Source organism: Drosophila tropicalis, unplaced genomic scaffold (assembly GCF_018151085.1).
Source record: "Drosophila tropicalis isolate 14030-0801.00 unplaced genomic scaffold, ASM1815108v1 contig_158, whole genome shotgun sequence".
Taxonomy (NCBI): domain Eukaryota; kingdom Metazoa; phylum Arthropoda; class Insecta; order Diptera; family Drosophilidae; genus Drosophila; species Drosophila tropicalis.
Window position 1 is genome coordinate 4890368 of NW_027172602.1, and position 18225 is coordinate 4908592.

Consider the following 18225-nt stretch of genomic DNA (forward strand, 5'->3'; position numbering starts at 1 on the left):
ACACGAAAGGGTTAAATTCATAATATGGCCAAATTAGATACAGGCGGGGCGGTACAGCAACAGCAACAGCCCTAGAATAACATAATAGAATGGCCATGGCCGTGACTCTTGTTGTCGCAGCATCTCCTTCCCCACATCTTTGCCTATCGTCTCTTCCCCCCCTCATTTGCCCTTTATCCCTTTTGCTAATGAATTCCCAAAAGGAAATTTCCATGAAATTTGGTTACAAATTTTAATACTTTTTCTTGTTGAATGCGAAAAGCTGTTGTCGACTTCCGTTCTTTTGTCTCTTTCTCACTCATTCCCTTGCTCATCATCCTTGTATGTCCTTACTTCAATTAGCTTTAGCTTCTTGCCATCTTTGTTTGTCGTTTTGGCCGGAATATCCTCCGGTTTTTTGAGTTTACACTGCAATCGCCTTGTGATTTCCGCTGTTAGCTGATGATGATGATGCCTTCCTTCTGCTCCTTCTCCTTTACCTTCTCTTCCTTCGCTTTTTATCCTCTTCTTGTTTCCCTTACCCGGTCACTTAAGTAATTTCATTATGGTTTACATCGTTTTGGTTCTCTTCAGTTGCTGGAAAAGCTAATAAACCCATACTTAGATTTGCCATAGGTCATACTTTTATTTACTTCACTCCACTAAGTATCTACTTACTATATAAATATAGCTAAATCTCTTTAAAGATCTTTACTTTAACAAATATTTTCATTTCAAATGACAGCATTTTGAATTGCCAACTATAAGGAATACGTTTTCTAAACCCACTATATAATAAATTGAATCAATCGAATACAGCAAATCAATGTGTACTCAGAAAGTTCAAATAAAGAATACTCTATCTTTGTTGGCTAAAATACCATTTAAATACTCTATTTCTAAAAGAAGTCCAAGTTGAAGTTAGTTTTAGCTAAAATAATTAACCAGAGTTTAAAAAAAAAGGAAGAGTTCCAAATGATTAAGAGGATCATTGATCTTCTTTATGTCTAAGTTTCATTTAATGTTGATAAAAAGTTAATGGATATAAAAAAATTTGATTATAAATTGCTCGATCAAGCTACTTATCAAGCAAATAACTCTATGAACTCTAAAGTTGCAAATATTTCCTGCTTAAAGCGCATCCTGAGAACAAATGAAACGAAGGCTTAAAATTATAGTTTCTTGTGTTTGTTAGTCAGGGCTCACTCTAAATCGTATTCTGAATCAAAAATGAATTCTCGTTTCAAGTAATTCAAAGTTTTTACTTTAGATAATTTGGCAGATTTTATTATTAAAATTAAGGCAGTTCCATTTTGAAACCAATGAAAATAAACGAATACTATTCAGGAAAATTTAGATTTCAAATGAATATCAAATATTTTGAAACCCGAAACGGTTTATGAATATATTCACGCGATGGCTTACTAGATATGTAGAAAGATTTACATTGTTTCTTGTATATTAAAATGTAATACAAATCGACTGACTTTATTTAAGACTTGAAAGAAAGTGAAGAAGCAAATGATATATACTTTATTTAAAATATGTATAAATGTCCTTGCAAATGAATAACTTAACTTAACTTAGCAGCTTCTTCATTCAAACGTTTCTTTGTTCAATAATTTAGGATATCAATAAGGTTAGTCCTTGTCTTCATTCATTTAATGATTCTCTAATTATGAACTTCAACTCATTATAGAAGATAACGAATATCGCATGCATTTTCATTTCCAAACAAAGATTAGTTATTTTGAATAATTAAACAATTGATTAAACCTCTTTAATTAAAAGTATTTCTATTTATTTATTTTTTCTTTGATTTATAAATTTTTATTGGAAATTGCAGAGATTTCTTTCTTCAATTTTAATATAATGAAAATGAATATTTACTTTTGATTTCATTTCAATAGAGAAAAACCACACCCATTCACACACACACACATGTATGTAAATCTAGACCGACCACACATCAAGTAATAATTATGTTTTCTGTTGTTGTTGTTGTTGTTTTTGGGGTAGGTTTTTGCTTTTCCCCTTTTTAGAAAGAATCACAAGCAGCAAAAGAGAGGAAGATATTTGAAGATTGGGACTCAGAGCCCATATACAAATAATTGGTCGTAGGTCGGTAAAAACTATTAAAGCCATTAAAGGTTGCACCACCCCCGATATGGACCAGAGTTTGTTAGTATCACAGATGAATGTGCTCTCATTTCTATGATAGATGCTTTTCTGAGAGTCGTCACACACACACAACAATCTTGTGAGCACCAGGAACAGCTATAAAGATGAGTTCAAATGGCAAGAGGAATGGGAACTAGGAGCAGGAGCAGGAGCAGGAACAGGATCTGAGTTAGAGGCTTTAGGAACAACCCCATTTTCATGCTCATTGTCCGTATGGACTACGTGTTGCTGCTGCTGTCTATTCGCTGCTCTCTCTCTCTCTCTCTCTCTCTCTCAGTCTCTATTTTTTTCTATCTCTGTCTCTCTCTTGGTGCTACTATCAAGGGATTATTTGTGTGGTTTACAGTTTTTAATTATGCACCGCGACATGGATGCATGGGCTAGGGCCGCACGAGATGAACAAAAATGTTGTTTAGGGATGAACTGAAGTGGTGGCACACACACACACGCACACAAATGGCATGGAATGCATCACATCGCTCCATACTCTTATTTCATCCATCCACCCCATCCCACTATTCTCTAATGCGTGTGCCATGGTCCATGGATTTGGTCCTGGTCCTTGGTCCCAGGTCGTACTGGTCGTCCCTCGTTCACAGCATCTCCATTGTGTGTGTACATATATACACACATCTCATCTCATGTGTGTGTGTGTGTGTGTGTGTGTGTGTGTGTACAAAATGAACGACGCGTCGTTGGCGAATCCAGCACATTGCAAATGGATTTTGTTGTTGGTCTAATACTGGTACCTCAACAAAAGGAACCCCCAACTGAACCTACATGAACATGACATTTGTAGCCAGAGCTACCTCTATTTTTTTTTCCTTGTGACATGGATGTGGGTCGTTCCTATATAAAGGCAATTGAGTGAAGCACCCTCTTGGCCTCAAACTAGAACTGGAAGTCAATGGATCCCACATCTAAAATTCCAAATCACCTTCTTCGACTGGGCAAAAACAAATGGTCTAGTCTAGATGACTCTTACTGAAAATGCATACATATTAAATGCAATCAAGTGTCCTTTGGCTTAATCTTAAATTCAATACTATTTACTCTTTATTCAAGTGAAAAATCTTTCAAAGAATTTAATTCAAATGGTCAATGGATTACCTTTAAGATAGATTCTAAAAGTGGACCATGTGACATCGGAAATTCTAGAATCTGATCCAAAGAGTCAATTAGAATATGCTTTAATCTTGAGTGAAATTTCAAATCAACAACAAAGAAATACGACAATAAATAATTAAAATAATAATGGAAACTTTCAAATTGAAACTACATAATAATCTCTAACTGATGGATAAGGCTAAAAGTTAAGAAACTTTCATGGATCGGATCACTAGATATTCTCCAGTGACTCTATCAGAGGTTATTATTGAATAGAAATACAAATTTGATAACAAATAAGATGAACAAAAGGGTTTCTTTATGATCGACTTGACAGGATTCGAACATTTAGATAAATGGAAAGAAAGTTTTGTGGAATGGAATGAAGCAGAAGAAAGTTGTAAGTTAGAATCAAAGACTTCTCCCTTGATTAAGCCAAAGTCGAGTGAAATAAGATCAGTTTTCTTCAAACATATGTATAATTGAATTTACTTTACATCAAGCATAATGATCCAATTATGTGGTCAGTGTTATATTTCTCAGGGTGTCGGTAACTAAAAGATAGACAATAGACAAAAATTGATGCTATCATTATCAATATTAGATGTGGGTGGGCCTCTCTCATCTAATGGTTTCGTTACTAGATTCTAATCCGGTCAGCCAGTCAGCCAGCCAGTCTGCCAGTCAGTCAGGATAAAAGGAAATGCATACAATCGATCGGCCATATTTCAGTTCTAATCTTCATCAAACATCTGCAAAGCAAAAAAAAATAAAAATTCAAAATATGATGAGTTATAATAATATTCGACCACATTGTATAACAACAGACAACACAGATTGAGGAGCGAGAGGAGATTTGATCCCATCTGAGGGGCGCACAATACAAATCCAGATATAAATAAGCAAGACAAAACAAAAGCAAACAGAATAGAAAGAGAGAGGGTAAAAAATGAAGCAAGACAGACAGAGATATACATAGATATCTATACAAACACAAGTATTTTTTGTAGTATATAGTATTTCCGAATTGTCTTTTGTTGGCCTCGTCGATCTGTTGTAATTATGGCGTAATTGCGCATTGTTAGCAAAAAGTAGACAAGAAGAAATCAAAATCCTTCGACCATCCATCCAACCAACGACCATCCACATACATACATACATATATCTTGGGTTACGTTTTAATGCACTACATATTTATGTATGTATTTATGTATGTATGGATGTATGTACCTACCTAGCTACCTACCTACTAATGGCGAAGATATAAATGAAAATAAACATCGAAAGACCAGCCACACCCACATCTAAAAATAGTTTGTTTATTAAACATTCTCTTGATCAGATACTCCACTTAGCATTTTTCGAATTGTTTTTTAGGTTTCTCGTTTTGTTTTTTGTTCTGTTTCTTTTTTGAAAGAGTTGAATCGATTTAAGATTCTTCATCACTTTTCTTTTAGAACTCTTTTGTTTTTTAGTTTGTATCCTTAGATATTGGATGAGTTGAAGTTAGCTTCAGCATAAAACCTGTATAACTGAATAGTTTTAAGGACCCCCAAGTTCTAAGAAACTACAATCAACTTTAATAGCCTCTGCAAAGCTTCAACTGGTTGAGAATTACAATTCCAGAAATCCAATTTAATAACCAACAAAATACAAGTCCAAGAGTTTAACAAATTAGGTCCCACTAAGGTCCTCGCAATGATTTTGTTCCTGCAAATGTAACCGTTAAACCTTTTAGAATACATATTATGAGATATTTTCATTCATGTTATTAGATCTTAAAGTGATTGAAAGCATCAAATGATTAAGAACTCTTTCAACGAGCAAAAAAAGTATTCCTTAAAGGTTAGGTTAGGTATAGCTGGTGGATCCATATCCCTCTATGACCCTTTGGCTTTTATCTGTTATGATTTAAGGAAGTCCAGTTGCCAGTTGCTTAGAGCAATCATTTTGGTTTCAGTGTCTCTGGGGCTCCTAACTCTAGGACTCTCAATACTAGGACTCATGACTTTAGGACTCCTTACTCCGTAAAAAAGTGTCCAAGAAGGAGAGCATCTTACAGAGCTTAATAGGGAGAAAAAGTTTTCGATTTGTAAATGTAATGAATTTTTGGTTTTCATCACAACTTTAAACCAAATAAAAGAGATAAAATGGAATTAGATTCGTTAGTTAACAACAACAACTATGCCTTCAAGTTGATTTTTGCAGGCAATTAACTTAAATTGAGTTTAGATTGTGGTTAAAGCAGAATAGAAACTCTCATTATACATTGTGAGTTCATTTTTTGTTTCTTGTTGTTGCTTGGATTTATTGAGATTGCTGCTAATCGTTATTGGCCTTCCAGCGGCTTTGCCATTGAACCAAAAATCTCTCCCATGTCCTTCTATGCTATGCTGCATCCGTTTTTCGTTTTCGTTTCAAAGTTTTATGATCGGCCATTATGAAATTTCGACGACATGTCGAACAAAAACAAAGCAAAACAAAAATAAAAACCCTTTTTTTTTGTTGGTGAGCAAAAATTTTTATCACCCGGTTGGCATAAAGTTCTCATGAAGCCATTGTAACCCTTTCACTTAATTATTGGGCACATTATGGCACATATTCATGGCAACCGACAGGGACGACGCTGACGATGGCGGCGACAACAAGGGAAGTAGAAAGGAATACAATGGAAACTACTAGCAATCCCAGGTAGAACGGGATGATGATGATAATGATGATTGTGCAATAGCCAAGTGCCGCCCGAATGAGTGAGTAAGTGCCTGAAAATCTGAATCTGAAGCCCTTTTGCTTGGACCTCAACCTGGGCACATTTCACTCGTTCATTGAGAAATTTACAAAAAAAAAAAAAAAAAACAGAAGGGCGCAGATGAATAATAATTGCACCACCATCAGTAGAAGCAGCAGCCCAACCACCAGGCAGACATATATGTATATATGGGATTGTATATTAATACTACATAGACTTTGATTATAATGATGATGATGATGACGATCTGTGTGTGTGTGTGTATGTGTGTGTGTGTGTGCGTGACCCAGACAACCAAACAAACGAATGCATTCAATCAGCCCTTGTTCCTTATTCTAATACTCATCTATCTAAAGTCTCACCCCCTAAAAATATATCTCCCACCATCAGCCATGTTCATGTCATCTAAATCTCAACCATTTTGGATTATATGTACGTACATATATATTTGAAAAACTGATTTGCAAAATGGTTGAATTATTTTATCTCATCTCATTGTGTTCTTGACATTGACACTAAGTCCATGGCCTCAACGAATCAAGATTGACAAAAACAAGAAAAAAAAACAAACAAAAATCTTGCAAAAACAAAGGGGTTAAAGTTACACCCCTTTTCTTGGAGAAGGGGACGTTGAAAGGAATTTTAGAAAATGGTTCTAACTAACTATGTCTGGTGAGGCGGGGGTGGAGGCTGGTGAGGTAGACTGTCTCCTCCCATGGTCAGGTCTTTTTTATCGACCAGGCTAAAATCGAAAACCAAATCGAAAACGTAGACCAAGGGGCTCAAACACATGCACACATGGGCCAAGAATCCGACATAATCGATGTAGGGTCAAAATTATTAATGGATTTTTAATATCATTTGTGTCGGCGTAAATTGTATTTTTTTTTTCGTTTTTTTTTTTTTTTTTGTGAAACGATTTATTGACACGAAGTCAAGTACAATCGACCATAGCCCCCTCACACCAATATCCAAAATCTAAATCTGAATCTGTATCTCATCTATGAGGAGTACTCCACAGGGCCTCGACTCGACTTCGAATGGACATCAAATAAAGTAAGGGGAAAAAAAAAAAAAACAGTGTGAAAAATGATTGATCGATTTCGATTCGTGCAGCGTTCACAAAGGGCGCCGTGCTGTTTGTTGTTAATAAAGAAGAACTTTCTTGAGGCCCTCTCCCCGCCCCCGCTCTCCCTGTGACTTTTTGAGCATTGATTCAGTGACAGTTACAGATACAGATCGTTTTCAGAGGGCATTGCAATTGGAGACAGATGCTGAAGGTGAGGCGAGGTGAGGTGAGCAACCCGGTGACAGCAACTACAATCGACATAATAAGATGGCAATTATTTATCTAAAAGGAAAATAACAACAATAAAGAAATAACTATTTTTTTTCAACGTTTTTTTTTGTTGTTTGTTTGATTAATGAACGCATTTCGCTACACATAAAAAGAGAAGAGAAAGGAAAAACGAAAGTGTTGATTGGCATCATCGAATGAGACACAAAAGACACATTTCCAATGATCTCCCCGGACCCGTTCGAAACACTTGAAAATCGTCTCGATTTTTGATTAAAGAGATTCAGATTAGATTTTGGCCACCATTAAGACTTGACCCCCTTTGATTGTGACCATTCAGATTGAAGGTCATCGATCGATTGCCTGAATTTTTAAATATGATTTTTGGTGGATTTCAAATAGTTATTGCATCATTCTGATCGATGTTTATAAGTAACCAAATAACCTGTTGACCTTCATGAAGCAAATGTCCTATTTTCTGCTGATCCTTTCTCGACTAACAATAAGTGGAGTAGATTGAATAAAACATTAAACATTTCTGTATATTATTTTTTTATTGTTGTAAACGAACAACGACTTGTCCAATGAATTAATTTTGATTCATAAATGCTATCCCTCTCCCACTTACAAGCAAATTAACTCCTTGCGAGAAACTTTAATACACATAACTTAAGTATTTTTGGTCAAATATTTAAGAAATTTAGTAGATCGATAGATATCAATAGCAAATATAAGTGTACCAAATTTGGTAACGATAACTAGACTAACAAAATGGGGAAACTTCAAGTAGACTTGCTCATGTTCCAGCTAATAAATTGATGAATTTTATATTTGTTATTTAAAATTTAATAAATAACACAAACAAACTATTGAATACACCTAAAGAAAAAAGTACAGAATACCATAAACGTATTAATTTAAAACAAAAGAAATAAATGAAAAAAATGCTTTTGCAAATAATAACTATAAAACTATTAAAACAAATGTTAAAAAGAGTAACAAAAGAAGGGTTTTTAATAAATAAATTTGTATAAATTTCTATAGTTTGGCACATTTTTGTTGCATTTTTCTCAAAGTGTAGCCAAATGTTTGTAATAGACCACAAAAATAATAAGCATTTTAATTGTTTGCTTTCATTTCGAATTGTAAATCATTTCATTTGATAAACATTTGAAGCAACAGCTACAGATACAAATACACAAAACGGATACATACATACATATATGTACATATATGTGTATGTATTTGGATGTAGTATCAACTGATTCTGATGTACATATGTAACTGTTGCCTTGTTTTTATCCTCCTTTAACAGTGTTTTCAATTTTTATTCCAAATGCCAATGAAAATACTTGCACACATAACTTATTTATCCTCAAATTGAATTTTAATTTTAATATGTATATATTTTTCATATTCTATTTAATGCTTAAACAAGCCAAATGTATATAGGAAGTTTATCTTATATTAAAGAAGAGAGTTTAATATCTTACTTTCAGTATATAAAGGGCGTTTATATTTACCAATTCAGTTTAAACTTATTCAATTTGAGGATATTTCCGCTAAAAAATATAATTTCTTTTAATGTTAAGACATCAAACAATGTGGGATCAGCTATAAGAACTTATAACATACAGTAGAATCCGGTTTTAACGACACACAAGGGACCGACGATTTTCAGCCTTATATCCGGAAGACAAGTTTGTATTGGAACCAACCAATCACTCATCGAACTTTAGTCGCTATAACCGAACGGACGTTCTAGGCGGAGTCGATATAACCGGATTCTAATGTATTTAGTTTTCTAATCTTTACCTAAATAATTTAAAGCAAGTGTTATTTCATTGAAAGCAACTAAACTAAGGCCAACTTTACGGTTAGTTTAGGCAAATAAAGAATATCAACAAAATTGATCAAATATTTAGTTTGAAATTAACTAAAAAGTATGTTAAATTTGTTTTAGAAAAGTCATTAGATATAATCTAGTACCATGATATAGAGTTTGATAGTGAAAAATCTATATAATGTGACGTCTAATCGGGTAATTATAGAAGCTAATGCTTTGAGATCACACAAACATCATATACATATATAAAATTTGGATTTAAGAGTTTTATATGTATATCATAAATTACCGATAAGACGCTTTATTTAGGATAAGAAACCTTAGGAAAAGTGTTGTTGGATCTTTCAAGGGGAACAAACTAAAACAGTATACGATTTGTTTAGATCGATTTTCATTTAATTTAAAAGTTTTAAATATTTTAATGATTTTAAAGCATTTCTGTATTAGATAAGAGAGATGAGACTAACTATGTATATGGTCTTAAGTCCAATCATATCAATGGAAAGGGCTGTACGTGTGTGTGTGTGTGCTGCAAAAAAAAAGGGACAATGAAAAGCTCAAAAGAAAAATTCAAGCATTTTTATGTACTACAAACATTTGTATGTGTGCATGTATGTATATAACGCTGTATTTACAGTAAGGTTGCTTTAGTATATAAAGACAAATTTACATAAACATGGTGGGTGGGGGGTGTGTTAACAAGAAACAATAACAAAAAAAGGAACAAAAAAATCAACGAAGACGACGAAGAGGAGTCCAAAACGGCGGCGACTGTTCGGGGCCTTTGTCACCAGGAGCAGAAGCAGCAGCAGCAGCGAGTAGGGCCCAATGCTCGAATTTACTCGAATACTATTGGTGCAGGGAGACAGGAAAAATCGCCCCCATATTAAAGTGTCGTGTCGTGTGACACCAATGGTACACACACACACACATACAGATAAACAACATTCATACGATTTGTAGCGCAATCGCAAAGTCGTCGCCTGCCTTAAAAACGAGAGAGACACACACACACACACACAGAGACACACGAACACTGTCGCACGACTGAGACCATTCATTGACGTTTGCTAAAAAGAGACGGATACACATTACGGTTATATCAATGTGTTTGTGTTGAAACGGCATTCACATACACACACACAAACACACACACACACACAGTGGACACTCTTTTGTCAAATGACAAAAATTTAAAAGAACCAGTACACACATACACAGACACACACCATCATGTGACAGCAGCTTTTGGCTCTGGGCCTGGTCATAATGACCGAAGACTCGCCTAGTTTCCAACGACGAAGTGCACCCATACACTCACACATAGAGAGGGGCATCAAAGCAGCGCTGCTTGTGGCAGCGACAACAACGATTTGGTGGCTGGCCATAGCCATTTCATTCGTACAAATGATATTGGTGGGTGGGGGGCAGAAGGTAATAGAGACTGAGAGACTCTCAACGCAGTAGCAGCGCTGCCAACAAGGCCAACAACACACAACTCGTTTTAGCTCTGTCACACGCGGACTGGCTAATGGGGCGACAACACACAGTGGCCAACAGAGAGAGTGAGAGAGAGAGAGAGAGAGAGCGAGAGAGTGAGTGAGCGAGAGCGAGTGAGAGAGAGACCAAACACACTTGCTCTCACGAATGACATGGGGAGAGAGGGAGCCACTGGTGCGTGAGTGCGCATCTGTATGTGTGTGTGTGTGTGTGTGTGTGTGTTCGGTCAGCAAACACAAATAAGTCGCATGTCAACTCAACATCGGTTCGTCGTAGTCGTCGTCGTCGTCGTCCACTTAGACGACACTGTGCAAGCGAGTCGGCAATAGCCGAAAAAAAATTTGCCTTTCTTCTCTCGCACATGGTTTTTAGTACTGGGCACTGGGTGCTTGTCATTTTCGGAATGGTCTGCGGTCTCGGTATCCCACGAATTATTTTTTTCCTATACGTATACGATGCGTATGATCATTGTGTGCGTGTGACGCCCACACAAACACACTGACACAGACACACGCAGACTTCTCTTCTCTTAGCCCCTTCAGCCTAGCTCTTGGTCAGCTACAGATGGTCTAATCAAAAATAATCCTTTGATAATATTTAATTTTTCTGGTTTTTTGCTGCAAACAACAGTCATTTTAACTAAATCTTTTGGCTTTAAGTGGCCCCTCGTCCCTCCACTCCACCCGCTTCACAACTCACCCATTGCCATCCAATCAATATGAAAAAGAAATAAAGAGAGTCGTGAGTGCAGATACATAAATGATTCTCTTTAACAAAATGCACTGCTTAACCGACTGCTTGCAGTGGCTGAAAAGAGTGCGAGCGTGAACGATAGCTGCCTTTAATAGCCATCTCTCTCGCACTCGGTCACTCTTATCGGTGTGTGTGTGCGTCTAATGACCCGTCGACGACAATGTGACACAGCCAAGCAGCTTCAGGGAAGGCCAATTCCAATAGCCAACCGCTCTCTCTCACACTACGCTCTCTCACACTCTCACACACACACACATATACACGAGAGAATTGTTAAGAGGCAGAGGCAGCCCGAGACTTCAGTTTCAGCTTCAGGTAGACATTTGTGGGGCAGTTACGTTGAACTTGTCCGTTGCTGCGTGTCTTCTGTTGTTGCTGCTGCTGCTGCCGCTGCCGCTGCTGCTGCTGTTGTCTTTGCTGTGCGAGAGCAAAGTGTCACCCACCCCGCTGCGTACTGTGTGTTTGTGTCGGTGTGTGTGCGTCGCTCTGCTGTCGCATTTGTCGTAGTCGTCGTCGTCGTCGTCGTCGTCGTCGCCGCCGTCGTCGTTACAATTTTTTTTTGCTGCCTCGCAACCTCGCCGCCGCCTGCACGACAATCAGTGTCACCCACGACTTTCGAAGGAGTGGATCTCTTCTGCTTCTTGCTCTGCTTCTGCCTCTACTGTCTCTGCGTTGTGTGACAACAACTACAACTCCGTATCGCTTCGTTCGTTTCACCCGCTCGTGTCCAAACGTGTGTGTGCCTGCGTGAGAGGCTTTTGGTTGCTCATTGCCGTCGCGTTCTTGTTTGACGACCAACCAAATTCAAAATAATGCAACAAAACTAATAAAAAAAAAAAAGAAACAAAACAAACAACAAATAGTGCAAAATCAAAACTTTTTTAAATAAATTAAACAACAAAACAAAAAAAAAAAAACAAACACAAAAACAAATAACTAACGTTCAGCATCATCTCCTCCTCTGGGAACTCGGTGCATTCTGCACTTGAACTTAATTTATGAAACGTTGCAGTTGCGTTTCGTTGAAAATTATTTTTTTTTTTTTGGAAACCATTGTGACAACTTTATTTGGCATCAACTGAAACTGAAGGAGTGCAATTTGCCGTAAAGGAAATCCACGGAAAACAGTCAAAAGGTATGTACCAAAAAGATCGAAATCAACTTACCGACGGACAAATTAAACGACCAACTCAATTACGGATTAACTTGATGATAACTTGACGAATGAGGAAGAGAAATTGTATGTGTAGAGGATTCATTGTTAATATTCTTAGAACATTTAGAATCAAGTCAGTTAATAACCAAAAGGCCTAATCAAAACAGTTTACAGTTGTCAATAAAGTGACAGAACTTTGTTTAATATTGATATTTATTTGAGATTTTCTTCCATACTACTCATTAGAGAGATCATTTGAGTTCTTACTTCAATCAAAATTGACTCTAGTTCATTTTATAAGTAAATTTCCATTCATTTTTCCTCTGCCACTTAAACTAGTTGCGAGTTACAATTGCAATAAAGTTAAATGTAAACCAACTTATTTGTTGCTTCAAGTTTTTGATAGAATTAATGTCAATGTCTAATCTGATTAACTTTATAGAAACTGTAGATTTCTATTGCCGCCTTGGTTTGTATTTATATTGTTCTTAACCCTCTAAAAGACACAAATTACGAAGAAAAATTCGTAAAATTAGAATGATTGTACTTAAAAACGTTTTGTCGTTGTTGTGGAGTGTGTGTGTGTGTGTGTGTGTGTGTACTATATATTAAAGCCAAGTAGAGAAGCAGCAAATGATTTTTAAAAGCTATTTGAGACACAAATGTCTCGACTTGACGACTGTCTCTAAAATTTCAAGTTGAAGTTGGTGTCTGTGTGTGGTGGTGACGACGACGATGCTTGACCAATTCCTTCATCATCATTGTCATCATGGTCGAGTCGTCGAGTCGAGTTCGTTCGTTGCTCCCCAGCAGCACCCAACAGCAACCAGCACCATTTCCATCTTCATCTTCATCTCCATCTCTATCTCTATCTTTTCATTTCGTAGTTGTTGTTGTTGTTGTTGTTGTTGTTGGTATTATAATGTACTATTAACAGCAACAACAACAGCAATTATAGTGGTCACATCTCCTCAGCATCTCTCTTGGAATTTTTTGTTGTATGTTGCTGCTGGTTGCTGCTGCTGCTGCCGATAATCAAAAAAACGTTTCAGCCAAGCCATCAAAACTTTGTGATTGGTTTTTTTTTTCCCTCTCTTTTGTATTTTTGTCTTTTACCTCCTTTGTCTGTCTCACTGTCGGTCTGTCTCTCTGACTATTCGTGTAGTTGTAGCTGTAGCAGTAGTGGTAGTTGGCTTAAGACATTTTAAGCGCTTGACAAAAATAATTACCCATGTACATGCATACACTCACCTCAATATATCCATGTACATACGCATTTTAATGCCATTGTTGTTATCGTTACTAATGAGCCCCATAAAACCGACCAACCCGAGTCCCCCTCTCAAGGCCCCCCTCTCAAACAAACACACACACACAGACAGACATCCTCTCTAGCTCTTTAGCTCTTTTGGAACGTGAATCCAGCTGACTGACATTGGGGGTTTTTTTTTTGTTTTTTTTTTTTTTTGGTTTTTAGTAGCGAATGTGTTCGACTTTTAAGATTGATTCCAGATAGCCAGAGAGCTACAAGCGACAAGCGACATGAGCCACAACCAGATTGTCTTGCTGTTCCCCCTCACCATCTCTTCTTCATTCATCCTCTTGGGGTGTATACACCGCGTGTTAACAATTGTCCCCATCGTCAGGCAGTCCCATCTAAACCCCCTCCCTCTTCCTCTTCCTCTTGACCCCCTTGTTGCTGACAATATCCATCAATTTTTTTGTTTTGTTTTTTTTTTTTTTCGGTTGGTTTGTTGGGTGCTCACAATTACGGTAGCGAATGGAGTCAGCAATAAAAACAAAAACCGCTTGGATCACTGGTCAAATCGCCGCATGTTGTCGTCGTCGTCGTCTTAGTCGTAGTCGTCCAAGTTGTCCAAGTCGTCGTCCACATCGTTGCGATTTTAATGTTTTAGCCGTAAAAAGTTGTAAAAAGATTTTGCCCAAGCAAATGAGGCAATGCGACGAGATTAGACATGAAAGATGGCCGCCGCTAGATGGCGATACTGTGTGTGTGTGAGTTGGATTTAATGGGCATGTGTGTTAGTGTCTCCAATTTAAAATTATATCAAAATTAATGCACCAAAAACTTTCACTTCACCCACCTCCATCTCTCTAGGCATATACATACATATGAATTTTTCTTGTTCTAGTTTATTTTCCAAATTGATAAATCTTTGATACTTTCTATCCTTGGATTCATTCGTTTAGTTACTACATGATTTTCTGGCTCTTGGCAACTTGTTCTAGTTTAATTGCGCAGCAAATCTTTTCGGTCTGTCTGCCTGTCTGTCTGTTGATATGGAATGGAGGGCAGGTCATCGAAGTTGAAAGGGGATCGACAATGAAGGGAGGGGAGAGACGATGGGGGGACTGGGATGTCATTGATATGTTTTGTTGTGTGTGTGTGTGTTGATAACGTTAAGCAAAAAAAGTTGCGCCACTTTCAGTAGCACCCTCATCATCCCTTTCCAGCTACTCCCCTCCAACTATCACATCTCGTTGTCGTTCAGTTAGTTTCTGATTAGGATTTTGTGTGTGGTGTGTGTGTGTTGAGCTGACTGATTGACCGTTTGACTGACTCTTTGATTGACACTTACACTTGCCAAACCATTCCCCCCCGCCCCATTCACCCGATCCATGCCCATCTAAACCCATTTCTAATGATACGAGTTCTTTTCATTTTTGTGTCTTTACAGAAAATACAAAAAGAAAAACAGACGAAACATTTTTCCATCCATCGAAAGAGAATCGCTTAAATCCATTATGGAACACATTATGAATCCATTCATGCCGCCCGCTTATCTACTTGGCCATGCTGCTGGCCCACATGGACATGTCCATGTTCATGGTCATGCCGGTCATCCGTCGCATCCGTCACATGGCGGCAGTGCGACCAATTCACCAGCCAGTTCGCCTGGAGGCCATTCTGGTGGTCAATCAACGGGTCAACCATCATCAAAGCCAAAACGTTGGGGCTCACCGCCCATCAATTTGGCCGGACAATTCATTAATCCAGCCACCGGCAAGAAACGTGTACAGTGCTCCATCTGCTTTAAGACCTTCTGCGATAAGGGCGCCCTCAAGATACATTTCTCGGCTGTGCATCTGCGTGAGATGCACAAGTGTACGGTGGAGGGCTGCAACATGGTGTTCAGTTCGCGTCGTTCGCGTAATCGTCATAGTGCCAATCCGAATCCCAAGCTCCATTCGCCGCATATCCGTCGGAAGATCTCGCCCCATGATGGCCGGACGGCGCAACAGTTTCCCGTATTTCCGGGCACCGCCGGCCGTTTGCCGGCTGCGTTTCCGGGTCTAGTGCCACCACCGCCACCACATCACTCGCATCATCATCCGGGAGTGGCATATAATCCGGCGGCAGCTGCCGTTATGTTTGGCAATCGGGCGGCTGGTCTACACAATCTTGGACTGCTCACTGGACGCCATGAGGCGGCCTACAATGAAACAGAAAACGACGATATCGATGCCGACGTAGATGCCGATGGCGAGCACGATGTCGATGCCGATGGTGAGGATGATGGTGTCTATGTTTATGTGGATATGCCTGCTCATAGCTCAAGTCCAGCTGCCAGCTCCAGTCAGGGTTGCCTCAGTGAGATGGATCCAACGGATGAGGTCGATGATGCCGACGAGGAGATGCATTGCAGCTTTAGTCAGACCAGCAGCAGCAGCATCTGTGAGGAGCGTTCTGATCAACCACTCGACTTTAGCCTGCACAAGCGACGTGATCGTGACTTGGAACCGGAACCCGAACCAGAACAGGAACCGGAACCGCAACCAGAGCCCTGTGAAATCAAAGTGAAACGTTCGCCCAGTCCCTGTGGCGGTGCATTTTCCATGGAACGTTTGCTGGGCAAACGTAAGCGTCACAACAGCAACACCTCCGCCTCTTCAACCGCCTCCGTTCCAAGTGCTCCAAGCAGCACCACCAACACCACCTGCAATGCCGTCCCGGAGACAAGCATCAAAATGGAACTGGAGCTGGATAGCAGCGATAGCATTGAGCCTAGTCCAAGCCATCTAGTTACAGCCAGTGGTGCGGCCACCTGCATGGATTTGTCGACACCGCAAATTAGGAAACATCATCAGCAGCAACAACAACAACATCATTTACCCAGCGAACCCAGCAATTCACCATGTGGTGGCATGCTACCACTGCCACTTGCCACCAATCTGGGCTCACATTCGCCGCCAGCGCCCTCTTTGCTCTTTGGTCTCGACCTGGAGGAGCAACATCATATACGTCTCCTGCAGACGCAAATGTTTGCCGCCGCCGCAGCTGCTGCTGCCGTTCAGCCGCCCGGTCCACCAGGTATCGTTGGCTTGACGGGCATTCCACATCCTGTGGATGCTGCCGTTGCTGCTTCCTCGCCACCGCCACCAAATGCCCCACCCCCACATATGTGGAGTCTGCTCTCTGAGGTCTATCGCTCCATGTTGCTCAAGACGCAGCAGCAACAACATCAGCAGCAGCAACAGCAGCAGCAGCAGCAACAACAACAACAGCCACCTACCAATGCCGCCATCTCAGTCTAAGCAATATCGATTTGTTCAGATATAATAGATATCCATATATATCCATTGATATTGTTTCTCTCTTTTTTTTTTTTTTGGCTAACAATCTCTGTTTCTTTGATGGCCATTTAATGGCCTGGCATGGTTGGTTATAACTACATTGGAAAATTTTAGCTTCTCTCCTTCTCTTTTCTTCTCCCGATTTCTCTCTGTCTTTACTGCTCGCACTTGTGTTATATATATATTATTATTATTATAATTTTCCCATGTGTAATTTGAGGTGTTTTTTTTTTTTTTTTTTTAGATATATATTTCTTTTTTTTTATGAATCTAGTATAAAGTTAATAGAAGCGACATCTAAGTGTATAGTATTCAATCCGTTCCTCAATGCAAATGTGCACCATGTGAATGTCTGTGAATGAGTGTGACTGTGTGTGTGTCTGTGTGTGTATCTGTGTGTGTGAGTGTGTTGATGTTGAGTTCAAAGTTTGGAATACTCCTTTGATACCCTTTCTTTAGCTTCAACTTGCAACTCGAACGGTGTACAACAACGAAGTATTTGATATTTATATAATGCAAACAAACAAAAAACAAAAAAAAAAAAAAAAATTAAACAAAAACAAACAATATTATTATATTATGTAGTTCTAAGCACATTTTTTTTCATAGTCAATAAATATTGTACGTGAATGTATACCTAAATGTACTAACTTTACAAAAACAAATCATATATATATATATATGTATACCGCAATCAACATATCCCCCACCCCCAAAAAAAAGAAGAAGAAGAAGAACCCTAAACCTCATTTCCTATATACATACATATATTACTGGCTATATTTGAAATATATAATGTTATTGCTCTCCTAAAATGAAACAAACTAGATTGCTCCCTAAGAAATATATATGTATTTCCAATAATAAAAAAATTCAAAAAAAAAAAACTCAATAATTTTAAAAATAAAACATGAAAACTCACAAAATATTATACCAATTCAATGATTTTTCTTTTTCTAAAAGGGATTTGAAATTCATGTTCTTTTTGCATTTGAAAAACTTGAATAACTTACTTTAAACAAAGTTTTTTTTTTCAATTAAAATATAATAATTTTAATTGG

At 38.2% G+C, this 18225-nt stretch overlaps 1 protein-coding gene and 1 long non-coding RNA gene across 2 annotated transcripts; one reads left to right on the forward strand and one right to left on the reverse strand.

The window, feature by feature from the left end:
* Window positions 1-218: 218 nt before the first annotated feature.
* LOC137571903 (uncharacterized) lies at window positions 219-734 on the reverse strand. Its single transcript, XR_011031499.1, has 2 exons — window positions 658-734; window positions 219-585 (listed from the first exon to the last, which is right to left on the reverse strand). It is a non-coding gene; the product is annotated as an uncharacterized lncRNA (long non-coding RNA).
* Window positions 735-11985: 11251 nt separating this feature from the next.
* disco (disconnected) lies at window positions 11986-18101 on the forward strand. Its single transcript, XM_068302689.1, has 2 exons — window positions 11986-12547; window positions 15268-18101. Exon 2 carries the CDS (start codon window positions 15335-15337, stop codon window positions 17123-17125), a length of 1791 nt encoding a protein of 596 aa, XP_068158790.1. The 5' UTR covers window positions 11986-12547; window positions 15268-15334; the 3' UTR covers window positions 17126-18101.
* The last annotated feature ends 124 nt before the right edge of the window (window positions 18102-18225 follow it).

What these genes read in the sequence shown, in the direction of transcription:
- disco (XM_068302689.1), top strand. Translation starts at nt 15,335, where the DNA reads ATGGAACACATTATGAATCCATTCATGCCGCCCGCTTATCTACTTGGC.